The 17089-nt window shown below is 45.0% G+C and overlaps 1 protein-coding gene across 2 annotated transcripts; it reads right to left on the reverse strand.

Moving 5' to 3' along the window:
* Nucleotides 1-601: 601 nt before the first annotated feature.
* C5H20orf202 (chromosome 5 C20orf202 homolog) lies at nt 602-4911 on the reverse strand. 2 transcript variants are annotated; one of them, XM_074072409.1, is made up of 2 exons: nt 4755-4911; nt 602-1036 (listed from the first exon to the last, which is right to left on the reverse strand). In XM_074072409.1, the coding sequence occupies exons 1-2, from the start codon at nt 4818-4820 to the stop codon at nt 803-805; spliced, it is 300 nt and encodes a 99-aa protein (XP_073928510.1). In that variant the 5' UTR covers nt 4821-4911; the 3' UTR covers nt 602-802. The 2 variants fall into 2 exon arrangements, with proteins under 2 accessions (XP_073928510.1, XP_073928509.1); XM_074072408.1 differs by lacking the exon at nt 4755-4911 and adding an exon at nt 1225-1435.
* Between the last annotated feature and the right edge of the window lie 12178 nt (nt 4912-17089).

Genomic DNA, 17089 nt, shown 5'->3' on the forward strand with positions numbered 1-17089 from the left:
TACTTGCCATCAAGGTGTTAATCCATTCATTAGATCAGAGCCCTTATGATCTAGTTGTTTCTGGAAACACCCTCACAGATACACCCAGAGATGTGTGTTACTAATCTCCTACATGCTTCTCAATCCAATCAAGTTGACAATCAAGAGTAACTATCACAAGTCAATCCCTTGTTAATTTGACAACCAAACACATCTATCTCCTCAAACCATAACATAACTATAGTAGAAAAGTTATTTAGATGGCAATCTCAGGGAAGGACTGTGATTGGCTCTGTCAAGTCACATGCCCACCCATGGAGCCAATCATGTTGTTAGGCCAATTATGAGTTATATAATTGGCCAGGCCTCACCACATACCCATTTCTGTGGCCAGGGTAGCAAGGGGCCTGCTGTTAATCAGATGATGGAGAATGGGAAGGCCTGCTGAAAAGACAGAAAACAGTCATTAAATCACAACATATGTTCTGATTTTTCACCATGGCAACACATCGTTAGACATGAAACCCTTTCTTTGTGTGACATTCCCAAGGATAGGACTGCAGCAGCGAGTGGCTTGCCAGAAGCTACATAGCACACTGAACTTTTAAAGCATGTTCACGTCCAATATTTTATTTATGCTTCACCAAAAAACTCTGATAAGTGACAGAGATACAGAGACGTTGAGCACCAGATCCAGGGACACACAGTAGAGAGCAGAGATAAATCCAGAGCCCTAGCCATCTTCATGATTCTCATTCCAAACATCACAACCAAAGTCTAGACTAGTGGTGGGAGGGTTTAAGGCTGTTGTCATCCCTGAATGTTAAGGAAGGGAGCTTCGCCTGCTTTCTTCCCTTCGGAGGACTTGAGCCAGCCCCCTCAAGGAGACCGGCTGGCAACCCCTGCCTTCTGAGCCCGCGCGAACCCGGATGGGGGACGTCGCTCCGGGGGACCTGGCATCCTCCCAGTGGGCGCTCTGGGCCCGCAGCTCCTCCAGGACATTTTGAAGATGCCTCAGCGTAAGCAGGAGCCGCTGGTCTTGGATCTGCATCTCAGCCTAGGGGAGAGAGGAGACTGGGTGTGTGTGTGTGTTGGGGAGGGGTAAAGGACCCCGGGTCTCCCCTGTCAAGCCCCTTTCCATCCTGTGTCACTGGAGACAAGTCCCCTGGCGAGCTGCACACGCAGCAGGAGCCATCACCAAAGCCTCAGTGTCTTCATCTGCAGAGGAGAAAGCAAATTACTCACCTGTGGAGCTCTTATAGGATGGGTCATTAGCCCACTGGAAAAGTGCCACGAATATAACTCCAATCCGTCCTCTTATCCTCATTGTAACAACTCACTCTACAGCTAATCACGGTGGTGGTGGCTTCTTTCATATTAAATGAGGTGAATCAGGTTGGAGCTCTAAAGAACAGTGGTTCCCAGCACAAGGTCTGCGAACACCTGCGTCTCAAAAAGCCTTTCAGGGATCGGCAAGGTCAAAGCTACGTTCATTACAACATTATATTATCTCCCTCTTTTACTTTCGTTTTCTGATTAGTATACAGTGGAGTTTTCCAGAAGCTAATGACAATATCTTGACAGATGGAATACAGAAAGGGAAAGGAGAATCCATCTGTCTTTTATGAAACCAGATACTAAAGCAATTTACAACCTTGTGTAAGTGTCGCTCTTCTCACTAAATATTTGCTTTGCAAAATAGTTATTTTAAACAATATTTTTGCAAGAAAATTAAAAAGGAGGATATGGGGAGAGGAAGGATAAGAAAATAATAGAGGGACCGAAAGTGATTAAATTATATGCATGTATGGAAATGTCACAATGAAAGCCCTCACTTGGTACAATTCAAATATGGTAACATATTTTTTAAAAAATGAAAAATAAAGAATATTTTAGTAACTTTTGGAAGGTGCTTATTATTTTAAAATGTATTAATATTTAAAATTTCTCAGCTTTGGTTCCTAATTCAGTCAGTATTGACAGGCATAACTAACTACACGAGAGTGTACTGTGTCCAATTTTGACACATGTAAGGGGTCCTAAGACCAAAAAGTTTAGGAATCACTGCCTTTGTACTATACTATCATCAGACACCCACCTCCCCCCTTTCTCCCATTTCCCCCTAGGAATTATTTTCATGCATTTTCTCTGTTCTGCTTCCCCTTTTAAAATGTTAAAATTGTATTTTCTGACACGGTAATCTTTACACAAGATACAACATTTACAAGCCACAAAAGGGCATATACAATTACCCCTCAGTATCTGAGGCTGACTGGTCAGGGCCAAAATCCAAGGATGCCCAAGTCCTTTATATAAAATGGCATGGTATTTGCATGTAACCTGCACAGTCCTCCTGCACACTTGGAATATTTACAATACCTAGTACAATGTAAACTCTGTAAACAGCCATTATACTGAACGGTTTAGGAAGAAAAGGTCTGTATATGTTCAGTACAGACACAATCTTCCCCCAAGTACAGTATTTACAATCCACAGTTGGCCAAATCTGTGGATGTGGAACCTGCCACTGTAGTTAAAACTCCCCCACCACACACTCTATCCCACAACTGAAATCTTCTTCCCGGAGATAACCACTGTGAATGGTTCCGTTTTCCCTTCTGACTCTGGTGGAGGCATAACACACCATTAGATGTGCAGATGTTAAACCCCTCTCTCTACCTGTCTTTACAAGAGACACTTATTAGTGTTATTTCTCCATTAGAAATAGTATTTTAGACTCCGGAGGCAGAAACAAACAGGAGGATCACAGTTTGAGGCCAGCCCAGGCAAAAGTTAGTTAGACCTTCTTTCAAAAACTGAGCTGGGGGTGGAGTATTATGCACTCATGTATGAAAATGGAACAATGAGACCTGCTGAAACTATTCTAAGAAAGAGCGGAGGGGGATGAAGGAGAAAGATGGAGGGGGTGAATCCAACTAAGATATACTAAAATCACTTTTGTAAATGCCACAGTGTACCCCCTGTACAACTATAATATGCTAATAAGTAAAAATTTAAAACAAACAAAATGAGCTGGGTGCCGTGGCAAACACCTGTAATCCCGGCTACTTGGGAGACAGAGGTAAGAGGACCAAGGTCTAAGGCTGGCCTGAGGGAAAGCATGAGACCTTGTCTAAAATCCAACTAAAGCAAAAAAGGGCTGGGGACTTGGCTCAAGTAGTGGAGAGCTTTGCTTAGCAAGCTGGATGCTCTGAGTTGAACCCCAGTACTGCCCTCACCTTAAAAAAGTATTTAAGGGGACTGGGTTAGAGCTCACTGTTAGAGTGCTTGCTTAGCAGATGTGGAGACCTGGGTTTGATCCCTAGCAACAGAAAACAAATAGCGCTTATTTTGTGGCTAGGAATATAGCTCAGTAGAAGAACATTTTATGTCCAAGGCTCTTGGGTTGATCCTATCACTGAAAATAAAAACAAGCTTTTTAATTTTCATGCCAAACTGATCACTTAACAAATGTGGAAACTGAGTCTGTGTCCTGCACTCCAGCTTTAGTAATACTGCTGAGGAGGAGCTGGAAGGGAACACAGGGTGCTCGGGCTGAGCAGTGTGCTCTGGATAGCACCTGCTCCATACTGGCCCTGCTTTTCCATGGAGAAATAGGCCCTTTGGGTGTAGACCCAAGCAATCTCAGCTCAGGTGCCCACTGTTTTGGGGAACCAAGGAGGGCCAGCTGCCCAGCTCGGGATGCATGTGGACCACAAGCAGCTACTGCCCAGCTGAAGGAATCCCCTGTTTCATGAGAAGCCCTATTGGGTCAGCCCCACCTTCTGGGGGTGAACACAGGGTTGGGTCTCAGCCAGACTGTTGCCTGGCCACCCAAAAGTGTCCTCTTTGGACAATCCTATCTGTCTTTCCCCAGATGAGAAGAGGCTGTATTAGGATACAGACCGATCTCTTCTGATGTTCCCTTCTCTCTCTTGGCTGGCAACCACTGTACTTTGGGGCACCTCTCAATTTTTGGACTTAAAGAAAACACTATAGTGAAGGGCATAAGACCTAGCTTCCTAAGTAGGGAAGGAACCAAGTCACATAACACATGTTCAGGAGAGTTACTGTCCTATGGGGTAGATCTTTTCCACTGTCTCTGTCCTGTGAGAGACAGAAGAAAGCTGGACAGACAAATTTCCTCTTTTTGCTTTCTCCCAAGAGGCAGTTCCTCCTTCCACCCCTGCAGAGAAGTCCCACAGCAGGTAAACCAGCTGCCGCTCGGTAACCACACATACAGCCTGGCACAGCATTGACCTTTCCCACCCTCTCTGGGCTTCCACCTCCAAATACATCATTAGCCTCTTCAACTCTTGTCTCAGTCTCTCCTTTCTACAAGATCCAGGCTAAGACAGTGGGTCCTCCATGTCCACCAGGATCTAGGTTACAACACCTGGGCTAAGCATACATAGGTGAACGGCAAGCAGGAATCCTTCCCATAGCTCCTAGTGTGTTAGTACTATTGTTAGTCCCAATTTGTGATCAAGAAACTGAGGCATAAAGAGGTAAAGCCACCTGCCACAGGCCACACACATGCAAGGCTCGGCATATACCCAGGACCCAGTGTAATGCTAAAACCAGTCTGGACAGCACCATACCCAGTGCCTCTTATATAGGCCACGACCTACTTATCCCAGCACCTGAGAAGGAGTGCCTATAAGGCTCGTACTTCAGCCTGAAGCCTCTGCCCCAGCCAATGGACACCTGGGAGGGAGGCATGAGAAACCTTGGAAAATATGGGGTGTCAGGGCAAAAGAAACACAAAGTCTTACCAGCTCTTTTCTCAACCACTCCAGGGTCTGTGCAAGGTTTGGGGTTGGCCCTTCTGCCGTTTTCATCTCAGTGCCCTTGAGAGAGACCTTGACAATGACCTGGTTACAAGCCTGAAGGGCCTTTGACTGGTAGGTCTTCTGCTCCCTTCAGGCCGGCAGCAGGGTCTGGCCAAGTCACTGAGGATGGAGTTAATGAGAGCAGGAAGTAGCTCACATTGGCAGATGTAGATTGGATTTCTTTTCTTTCTTTCTCTCTTTTTTTTTTTTTAAAGAGCTTCTGTGCTTTGAACAAAAAAAGAGCAAGGAGACCATTAGCATATGGGAACCTCAGTGCCTGTCTGTTCCAGAAGCCAAGAATGGCTGATGGCAAGAGGTCACAGAGACTGCAAAGTTTCAAATGATGACCATGGTGATTAAGAACTAGATGTCCCTTTCTGAGGGCTTCATTTGGGGCAGATACCCCATCTGTGGTCCCAGTCCCTCCTCCTTTCCTCACTTATCTACAGAGTTTAAGTAAAGGGAAATGCTCATTTTCCCTTCCCCTTGTTTCTGGGATGCCCAGGAAATGCATTTCTAGCAAAGGAGATCAAAGAAGAAATTTGCTGTTAGACTTTAAGAAAATCTTTTCCCTTCCTAATAAAGGGAAAACATTACTTGTTCTTCCCCCTTACTCCTATTTTCTGTCCTTCCTCTGCCTTGAATGTGGATGTGATGTCTGGAGCTACAGTAGCCACCTTGCAACTCTAAGACAAAGGCCAAGGAAATGAAAGAGACTTGAGATCATGGAATCATAGAAACAGCATCTGCCTGTTTTTTGAGACAGTGAACTTCACTTGTAACTGTTATTTGCAGACAATCACAGTTCTGACTCCTCATTTATTCTGTACAACACACTATGAAATGGGTGTTGTTCTTTAACTGTTGCTTCCCATAAACACTTACTGAGTGTCTACTGTGCCAAATTCTTCTCTAGGCACTAGGTATAGAACCTAAAACCAGAGAGACAAAGACACGTTTTCCTGGAGTTGATAACATAGCAGACAGAAACAAACAACAATCAAAATAATGTCTTGAAAATAAATTGGATCTATTCCCATGTAGGGTTTTTGTTTTTTCTTAAATTCATTCTATCTACATGAACCAGGAACCCCAAACTAAGAATTAGCATAGTGATCCCAGATAAAGAGCCAAGGTGACAGGCAAGCAAACTCAATTCCTGTTGGAGACATTTATTCTCAAACACGGCTGTACCAGATACCCACAGGTAAAGCTCCCTTAGGATGAACTCACAATCCAAAATGACAAAACACACAAGGAAACCATCCACCGTAAGTGAGAGTCAGCAGACACAATCCACAATAGGCTTAGACTCTTCTTGCCCTAAGAATTTCAGATGAACACAATTAAAAAGTATTTTGAAAAGAACTAACGGCATATAAGCTGGACTAAAAGTGTACAAAAAAGACATTATTTTAAAAAGCAGATTTGAAATAGCACCCAATAGAATTTATAGAAGTAAAAATTCTAGCAAGTATTAATAAATTAAGGAGAAAAGAGTGTATATTAATTGTGGCCCCAGAAGACAGAGGTAAGGCAGTGAGTGCAGGAACTCAGGGACAGGCTGGGATGAAGCAGAGGAAGGTGTTGTTACAACTTCTACGGAGCAGTAAGCACTCAGTTGGTGGAGTGTGAAAACACAGCCCAGGTGATCGGCTCCACTGGCTTGGAGGTGGGGCCTGGGGCTCCTTCCAAGTGTGAGACCTAGTAGGCAGGAAAAGGGGTATTGGTATTAGAGATTTTCAGTACTGCAGGTTGGTGAAAGACGTAGGACAAGCAAGTAGGACAAGCAAGACGTTTATTAGGGAATGAGAAAAAGCGGGAAGCTGAGCACAGGCAACAGTCCTGCCTCTGTGCCAACATGAGGGTTGGACAAGCTTATTTATGTAAAGCAAACAAATCTGCACCCTCAACAGGGGTAGGAAGACTCAAGGGGGAACACTGTTTTGGGAGTCCCAAGACTTCAAGCTTTTTTTGGTGTCTGCAGAGGTGGGAGTAGTCAGTCCGGGAATACTAGGTTATGTATCATTAACTCTCAGAGACTGGGCTTTGTGTCATCAACTCCTTGCACACATTGGGCAGGGGAGTTTTGGGCCTTGGATGGTCAGAGTGGGGCTGTTTATTGTCTGTGGGCTCCAGGGGCTTCGAGTCAGCAAGACCCTATTCTATATCACAAAGCACTTTGTTAACATCAGCAGTTCAGGATGTGATTTTCCTTATCAACATCCAAGTCATGGTTCTCAGCTATCAGGGTTCGTAACTCCCTGCCTAATCTCATCAGTGGGAGCCTGGGCTCTAACCCTGGCTCTTACCAAATTATTTATGTGAATTTGAGCCTCATCAAAACAGTTAAGTTGAGTTGTAATAAGGAGCATCTCATTCCCTGTATACTGGGGTTTACACTTCAGATCCATTCTAATTGCCACACATAGACAAAATTGTGTGTACAAATTCTATTTCAGTTCAGCTATCACTCTTTAGCAAGATCTGGAAAGCTTGCCTGCCATATTCACACCCTTTCTCAATACAGGGACTAGAAATGGTTCCTACCATGTAGGTCACTAGAGCCCTGTAATAGTGGAATAATTGCCTGGAACACAGAAGGGTGCTCCAGTCCAAGCCAGCCATCTTCAGATCTTTGGCTCGTGGGTGAATGATATTTGAGGAGCTGTGCTGTGGGACCAAAGGATCCAGTCAGATCTACTCTCAGACACTCTGAGTCTGCCATAGAGAGGTTGTATTGTCACAAGAACACTGTGAAACAAATTTCTCAAAATTCCATCCTTTCAAACAACAACCAGTGTGTTAGTCAGCTTTCATTACTATAACAAAAATACCTGAGATAATTAAGTTTAAAAAGAAGAAAGGTTTATTTTGGCTCATAGTTTTGGTGATTTCAGTTCATGGTCACTTGATCCTGTGGACTTGGGGTTGTGAGGCAGTATATCATGGCAGGGAGTATGGTGGAGAAAACTGCTCACCTCATGGTAACTAGGAAGCAGGTAGAAGACAGAGAGAAGGAGAAAGAAAGGAAGGAAGAGAAGAAGAAGTGGTGGGGGGAGGACCAGAGTCCTTTAATGTGATGAGAAGGCCTCCTGTTAGGCTCTTACCTCTTAAAGGTTCTACCATCTCCCAGTAGCACCATGGGCTGGGGACCACCCCTTAATGCATGCACCTCTGGGGAACACTTATCACACATGCACCTCTGGGGGACACTTGTCAAGCATGTGCATGGGCTTTTGGGGGACACTTATCAAACCATAGTGACCATTTACTTTAGTACATGAGTTTGTGGGTTGCCTGGAGGCTCTGCTTCAGGCTGCCTATGTGCAGGTCTGAGGCTGCTCCATGGGTGTCTGTTGTCCCCCTGGAGCCACTGAGCCAGTAGGCATGTTCTTCTCTTGGCAGTGACAAAGGATAAGAGAGCAAGTGGAGCCATGTGAGGCCGCTTTAAGGCCTAACTCAGAGCAGTCACATTGCTGATTTTTCCATATGCCTTTAGGTAAAGTGAGTCACACAGCAAGCCCAAAGCTAAGGGGCAAGGCCATACACCCACCTACAAAGGGGTCATGCCAAGAGTGTGGAGCTAGGGAGGGGAGATAAAGTGGGACAACAAATCTATACCAGGAAGGAAGTTCAGAAGTGGAGTCACAGGCCTGGAGGGGCCCAGAGGCAAGCAGAAGCCATGAGGTGGCAAGAGCTAAAGGCAGGAAGCATTGCTGTGCACCAGTGGCAGGAGACGCGAAGAACTAGATCATCTCAGAAGGAGTCTTGAAGGATCATCAGGACAACCAACATCTTGATCTACTCTGGGCCAGGCATTATGCTAAGCGCTTGACACACATAACCTCATTTCATGGTCAGAATCTTACGTCTGTGTTTCCCAAACTGTGTGCTGAGGCACCCTGAAGAACTTCAGAAAACTCACAGAGTCAGTGCAAAATAGTCACAGTTTTGAGGGAGACAATGACGTGTGTCAGATGCTGTGCAAACAGTGATTATTAAGTTACTTGAACCTAACTACTTAACAAGGAACCATTGGCTATTTCTTTGGGCCTGGCACACTGAAAAAGTTACTGAGACACTGAGGGTGTGGTGATGAGAAAGTTTAGGAATCCCTGCCTATGAGTTAGGCACCATCATCACCTGCATCTTAGAGATGACTGTTACAAAGGTCCTATTACTAACTGCTCTGTGCAGACAAGGAAGCTGAGGTACAGAGAGAGAGGTATGGGTTTTCCTGGGGTTACTCCAGTGGGTAGGTGACAGAGCTGGAATTAGAGCCTGTTCTCCCTGGCCAGTGTGTTGAGGTCTTGCCTATTGTTTTCTAGTGGTGGTGGACCAAAAGGGACTCAAGCCAGCCCAGTGCTTCTCTGCCCTGCCCTATGCAGTAGTGCGGTGACAGGAGTGCTTGGTAGCTTGAGTCTGGCGCTCTGAACTTGGCCTCTACTGCTGATGCCTAATTATCCTGGAAGCCATTTCTGTGGTTAACTTGCTTTGATATACTTTCATTTATTTTTAATTCCACTCAGGATTCTGGCCCAGAGCACATTTTACTTCATAGTCTCAGAAAGGCTTGGCACACAGAGATGAGGCGAGGTAGAGCCAGAAGGTTTGGAAGGGAAAAGAAATTAAACCCTCGAATGAGGAAAAATGTCACCACCAAATATGAAAGCCAGAGTGGCCATCCATTCATCATCCCCAGGCAGCCAACGATAAGGCTTTCATGTGCCAGACCTGCAATGTATGCTGGTGATATAGTGGTGAGCAAGAAAGACCTCACACACGACCTCACGGGGCTTATGGACTGGCCAGTAAGAGGGTCCATTAGCAATTAGCAAGTTCAAAAATCTTACTTTAGACCACATGCCTGGTCTATGTACATACAAATGTATGTATGTGTGTATGCATATGTGTCTGTTTGTAGAATTAATTAATTAATTAATTTGCGAACGAAGAAGCTAAGGCTCAGATGGAGCTGTAAGTTGCTCAAGCAAGTTAATGGCTATGACAAAAACTGTAGGCTGTCCCCAGATATCCCTTTTCCCTTTTCACATGGCCAAAGACTACATTTCTCAAACTCCCTTGCAGGTAAATGTCACATATGATTAAATCCTCGCCAGTGGGATGTGAATGGAGGTGATGGGTTCAATTTCTGGGTTGTGTCCCTAAGAGGATGGAGAAGGATGCCTTCCCGTTCCAGTTTCCTCTTTCTGTTGACTTCAATGCAGTGACAAAGGCTGGAGCTAGAGCAGCCACCTTAAGCCACAAGATGAGGATGGCAGAGCAAGAGAGAAGGAACCCAGGCCTCCTGTAATTGGCGAGTCACCACATCAGCCTCAATGGCAAGTAGACTGTCATAGGAGAGTGAAATAAATTCCGTTTTCTTGAGCACATAACTATTGCAGATGTTGGATCAATGTCCTAAAAATATAGTAGCAGAGCTGGAACAGAAGTTAAGTCCCCTATTCACCCATTCAAGCCCCTTCTGTAGTTCCTTTCTATAATAGATTTAAGCATTGCATTGTCTTCCAACTGTTTTCTGCTTCATGATTGAATCTGGTCCTTTCAATAGCTCTGTGATGTCCATAGCCAAAAGAGGACTTCTGTGGCCAACACAGGATAGACATGGAAGCCAAGATACAAGAGTGGCAGGTGACTTACCTGGGCAGAATCCTTCCCATCCCTCAAATGGGGCAAATGGCCTCAGGATGTCAGACACAGAACTTTCTCTGTGTCCAACTCCTAGTCAAGGCTCTTCCACCCTTGCGACTGCCCCCTGTCCTACTCTGAGCACCTTAGTTTCATCTATTTTGTAAAATACAAATGACAGAGACTTGAGACCTCCGGTCTCCCTTTCTACCATGCAGGCTTATGTTATCATGCTAACTAGAGGGAGCACGGGGCAGAGTACCCAGGGGTCCCCTCACTACCTCTGCTGTGGCTTACTTCCTTCCAGAGAAGACTCTCCCTTTGGCCCAGACAAGCAAGCCCAGGAATCCAACCATTTGTCTTTTGCCTATGCCCTGTATTTGTGCCCTCATGGTTCCTGAATGCATGTGCCCTGTATCTGTGTCTTGTATCCAATACTGTTGAGCCCTTCAACATTTGCCTACTCACATGTCCCTACTGTAAGTATGTCTGATTCTGCTTCAGGGACCTGTCTGACCTGTGTAGAGAACAGGCCGGAGGTGCTGAGAACAGCCTTCAGCCATGACAAGCAGGTGTTGGTGGATGAACACCTCTGTTCCCTCAGTTCTCAGATGAGACAATTTCCTATTCAACAGAGCTAAGCCCAGCTGCCACAGCAGGCACCTGCTCATCAGTGCACTCGTGGGGTACTGGATGCCCTTCCTTCCTGGTCTCATGCCCCCATTCCTGTTCTGTCCTTCCTGGAAAGAACTTCCAAATAAAACCCTTGCACTCAAACTCTTGTCTCCAGTCTACTTCTGGGGATACGCAACCTATAACACATCTGCAATGGTTTGAATGATGGCATCCTCTCCAAACTTCATGTTGAACTTGATCCCCAGTGCAGCAGCGCCATGTGGTTTGCAGGAGGTGGTTAGAACATTTATGAAAAGGCTCAGGACAAAGGAAGTGCTCTTGTGTCCTCCTGCTTCCAATACATGAGGACCCAGTGTCATGGTGCCACCTTGAAAGTAGAGAGCAGCCCTCACCAGATATCAATGGTGGTGTCTTGAACTTGGACTTCCCAGCCTCCAAAACTATAAGAAATAAATTTCTCTCTTTATAAATTACCCAATCTCAGGAATTTTGTTGTAGCAACACAAATGGACTAAGACAATGTCCTATCCACACATGCCCTGTACACACAAGTCCCCTGCACCTCCTTTCACACACATGCGTTATACATGGGTGTCCTGTATACAGTATGTATGTGCCCTGTGTACATGTGGCCTATACACACCTGTCCCATGTCCACGTATCCAATATACCATTCTGCACCTTTTTGTGAGTGACCAAGGGTAGCTCTTGCCCCTGATGGGTGGTAGAGACTCTGGTGATGTAAGCAGGACAATGGCAAGAGCACTCTTGGCTTCACCCATGGCCATGACCAGGTAAGTAAATCAATTGGTCTGAGCCCCAATTCCCTCCCCTGGTGAAGGAGTCCATGGTTGCCAACCTGTCCAAGCATGGGAGGGACAGGTGAGAAATCACACAGAAGGACTACCATACAGGAGATGCTCCATCAAGCACCTTTTATCCCTTCCCTCCTCCTGGGTCTACCCTCTCCCAAGCAAGTGGCCTGAACTCTCACTCAGCACCTCTATCTTCAAGGAGCTGCAGGTGCTGCACTTGCTTTCACAGCAGCAAGGGATGTGGTTCTTGAAGAGAATGTAGCCACCAAGGTTGGGAGTGCTAGACAGAGCAGGTGAAAAGGGAAGGAACAACAGACAATGAAGAGGTAAGTGTAAGTGAGGGCAGGTGTGGGCCCTTCTTCCAGGGCCGAGAGCCTGGCCAGCAAGTCACGTTTCATATCCTCAAATCCCTAAGCCATGTCCCTGGATATTTGATCCATAAAAGCATTAGGATGCCAGGGGAATCAGATAAGCCAGGCTGGTGTGCGTTGGGGGGGCATAAAAACAAGAAGAGTAAGCAAATCCAAACACCAGAACCCAGCAAGATTCTGAGCAGGTGCAAACTGAGTGGGGTGGATGAGAGCAGCCCTGGGACTTGAGGTCTAGCTGAGGTTCTTTTTTTTTTTTTTTTTTTTTTAATAGTACTAGGAGTTGAACTCAGGGCTTACACATTGAACCACTCCACCAGCCCTTTTTTGTGAAGAGTTTTTTTGAGATAGGGTCTCACGAACTATTTGCCTGGTTTGGCTTCAAACTGCTATCCTTCTGATCTCTGCCTCCTGAGTATAGGCATGAGCCATTGGTGCCCACCTTGTCTGAGTTTCTAAATCAATCTGGAAGTCAGGGGCCCTGGGGTTTGATTGGACTGGAGCCACTTTGGTGTGGCTATAGGAGGGTCTTTCTCTCCTTGACACTTGACTTCTCCAAACATGAAAATGGGAACGATATTAACATCCTCTCAAGAATTTTGTAAATGGTTTGAAAATTACAATGAATGCTGAAATCATGGTTTAGAGCACTGAGCTGAGGTCTGGTTTTTGTTTGTTTGGTTTGGCAGTATTGGGGTTTGAACTCGAGGTGTTATGCTTGCTAGGCAGGCACTCTACCACTTAAGCCACACCCCCAGGCCCTTTTTGCTTTAGTTATTTTGCAGGTACGGTCTCACATTTTTTACCTGGGGCTATCATCAGACAATGATCCTCCTACCTCTGCCTCCCTTGAGGTCTGGTTTTGATATCAGCTTTATGACTTTGGACATAGAGTTACTGACCACTCTGTGCCTCCATTTCTTTAAGATTATCCCTATAATAAGAGCACCAATATGATATGGTGGCTCAGGTAGATAATTAGTGAGTTAATTAAGCAGGTGCCTGCCCCCCTCACTAAGCGAACCTCACTCTCAGTTGGGTTACTACTCCTTTCACAGCAGCCGTGGACACTCCGCAGGCTGCTTTCACAGTTTTCTCATTTGGAGCACATGGGCTTGGACTGGAGCCTTATTTCTCAAACTTCAGCCATTCATATTCCTCCTTCTTAATTTTTGCCTACCACTCCTACTTAGATTTATTTAGTTTTGTCCTTAAACTGACTATATTAGATAGGAATAGTTTGTAGAAGTAACAGAAAATCCCAAGTAATAGTAATAGTAAGGGAGATATTTATTTCTCTCACACATGAAAACATGAGAAATTATTCTAGGTTGTTATTTCCAACTGGTCATCTGGGATCTGAGTTCCTTCAATATTGTAGCTCTCCCATCCTAATAGGCTTCTGTATTGTGATCCAAGATGGCTGCTCAGTTCCAGCCATCAGGTCTACATCCTAGCAACAGGAAGGATGAAAGGAGACAAGGAGAAGGAGGGCATATTCTTTTCCTTTCAGAACACTGACATTTTGCCCATACAACCTCCTTTGATCACCTCTTTGATACTGTTCACTTGGCCATACTTAGCTGCAAGGGAGGCTGGGAAATGGATTCCTTTCTGGGTGCATTACACCAAGCACTGATCAAAAACTCTATCCCAGTGGAAGAAAGAGTGAGACACTATTGGAGAAAACTAGCAGTCTCTGTTGCATCAAGTTCATGCAGATTCATTTTTTTTTCTGCCATTACTCTAAGGAATATTGTCTATGAGTTCTTGGTTTCATATATATATATCTATACATACATACATATATATATACATACATATATATAATTTAAAATAAATACTGGCTACTGAAATGATTACACATGCATATGTGTGTGTGTTGATATAGATGAGAGATTGTTACTTTGGTGGTGACCCCTATGATACATGCTTCCTGGTGTTCATACTTATATGCAAACCCCTCCTCCTGAATCTGGCCTGCCTTGCGACCTGAAGAAAGCAACAGAGCCCAGAAGCAACGCTGGGCCAGTTTCTGGCCTCAGCTTTAAGAAAGTCCAGCAGCTTCTGTGCTTTGGGGAAAGTTAAATGCCATGTAAGGACTCTGGCTACCTTGAGACCACCACCGTGTAAGGAAGCCCAAGCTGCCCATGTGGAGGAACCACAGGGAGGAAAAGGGAACCCCCACAGCTGATGGTGCAAATCACATCCACAGACACATGGTGAAGTCTGGGCTGTCCCAATAGGCTCCCAGGTGTTTGTGCCAGCCAGCTGACACCACAGAGAAGAGAATCCACCTGTTCTAGCAGAGACCAGCCCACATTGCAAAACCATGAGCAAATAAGTGATTATTTTCTATTTTGCTGGTAGGTTTTGGTGGCTTATTATGAAGCAATAGGTAACCAAAGCACTTATCTACCTAACACCTAGAATTACGTTATTCCCACTACTCTTTGGAAAATGCCAGTTTAAGTGGTGCTCTAATATTCAAGAGGTCCCAACTCTCTGTCTCACAGGTCGAATGTCTCCATAAATACATAATTGCAGCTAATTTATTGAGGACAGACCCTGTACCGGCACGACCACAAAAACCTCCTCCTGGTCTGTTTTATGTCTTGTCCCTCTGTACCTGGGAGGAGCCTGGAGGATATTTTCACAATGCAAATCTGATCACATCACTCTCAGGCTTATCCCCACTGCAATGTCCACAGGAGATCTTTTTAGGCTCAACTACACACTCAGACCCAGCAGGTGACCACAGACCACACTGGCATTGACCTACTCTGGAGGATGCAGGGCAGGAACCTCAGCTGGCTACTCGGTGCCATCAGGTGCTCTTTTGAGTGGAAGTCCTTGCTGCGTTCAGCAGAGCAGTACCTCACAGGTGCAAGACGGAACAGGATATCTTGGGCAGGACCGGCCCACACCTGGCTTAAAGCTTCATGCCCCATGGGAGGAGACATCTTTGGAGCTGCCCTCAGTGAGAGGCATCACCATGCTCAGGAGGCCCAAAGTATAATTTCCTACCAGATATTTATAGTTCTTTCCAGTTGTCATTAAAATGATAACTTTATTCATTTATCTATTTATTTATTTATTGAGATAGGGTCTCCATGTAGCCCAGGCTGGCCTCAAACTCACATTCTTCTGCCTCTACCTCCTAAGTGCTGGGATTACATATGTGTGCTACCACATCCAGCCACAACTTCATTTATTTATTTATTTTTTAAAAAGTTGTAAATTCATAAAAAAAACAGAAGATAGTACAGAGTTCTCATGTATCCCACCCCAGAGCCCCTGTTATTAGTATCTGACATTGATGTAGTATACTTAATTCAGTTAATGAAGTAAAATTGATACCTGATCATCAGCTGAAACCCATGCCTTACTCAGACTTCACCGGTACCATCCTCTTTCTGTCCCAGGATCCCATCAGGAGCACCACAGCACATTTTGTCCTCATGTCTCCCTGGACTCCTCTTGGCTATGACAGTTTCTTAGACTTTCCTTGTTTTGGATGATCTTGACAGCTTGGAGAGGAACTGGTCAGGTATTGTATAGAACATCCCTCAGTTGGGATTTGTGTGATGTTTCTCTCATGATTAGACTGGGCTGTAGGTTGTGAGGAGGAAGGGCACAGAGGTAAAGTGCCATTTTTATCATATATCATATCATATCATATCATATCAGGGGTACCTACTATCACCATGGTTGTTTTGTTTTGTTTTTTGAAACAGGGTCTTGCTGTGTAGGCCCATGCTGACCACAAACTCGAGATCCTCCTGTCCTGGTCTCCATAATGCTGGGATTACAGGCAGGTACACCATACCTGGCCAACTATCAGCATGCTTTGACTGTTGATGTTGACCTTGATCACCTGGCTGAGGAAAGCAGGTTAGTCAGGTTTCACAATTCTTAAGTCTCCTCCCCTCCTTCCATAATGTACTCTTGGAAAGAAAGTCACTGTGCACAGCCCACATTTAAGGATCAGGGCTTGAGGAGGGGTCCCCTTCTGGAGGACCAAGTAGCTACATATTTGGAATTCTTCATGGGCAATGTATCTTTTCTCATTTGTTGTTATTCATATCAGTATGGACTGTGGATTTATACCTCATACTTTCAGTTATAATCCAATGTAATATGACAGCATTTCCCAGCATTGGCTATTGGGAGCTCTTAAATTGTCCCGTCCTTTGCCATACCCCCAACCAGTATTCGTGTGCCTGTGTGTGTTCACATGTCTTTATTATCTGGCACTCTGAGATGTTCCAGGCACATGTTCTATGTTTTCTACCCATTCCCCTAAGGAACCCTGCCCCCTCTTACCGGGGAATGAGTGGTATTAGGAACCAAGGTCTCACCACAGGGTGTGCTCCTTGTTATGGGGCATCATTGCTTGTAGGCTCTCTCAGCTGAAAGCAAGGAAATACAGACGTGTGTTCGCACCCACGAACACACACACACACACACACACACACGTATGTGTGTATAAACACATGTATGTGTGTATAAATATTTCTATATGGAATTGTCTGAACTCATAGAAAGTGCAACAAAGGTTCATCTTGACATCTCCAGTTCTAATCCACAGCCACATGGGTCATTCTCGCTTCCTCCCGTTTTAAACATAAACAATGTCATTTAGTAAAATAGAAGACGTATATTTATGTTTCCAGGAAACAGAACTTGACAAGTAACCAAAGGTCAAATTCAAATGAAAAAGAGGAAAAGATTTGTTTAACCCTCACCTACACTCTTTGGTGTGGCTCCTGGCTGTGCTGAGGACTAAGGACAAAGTCCTTGACCT

This window comes from Castor canadensis, chromosome 5 (assembly GCF_047511655.1).
Source record: "Castor canadensis chromosome 5, mCasCan1.hap1v2, whole genome shotgun sequence".
NCBI classification, from domain to species: domain Eukaryota; kingdom Metazoa; phylum Chordata; class Mammalia; order Rodentia; family Castoridae; genus Castor; species Castor canadensis.

What these genes read in the sequence shown, in the direction of transcription:
- C5H20orf202 (XM_074072409.1), bottom strand. Translation starts at nt 4,820, where the DNA reads ATGAAAACGGCAGAAGGGCCAACCCCAAACCTTGCACAGACCCTGGAG. An exon ending in AGTGGTTGAGAAAAGAGCTG is followed by an intron (nt 1,037 to 4,754) that starts GTAAGACTTTGT and finishes TCTCTCCCCTAG; the next exon opens with GCTGAGATGCAGATCCAAGA.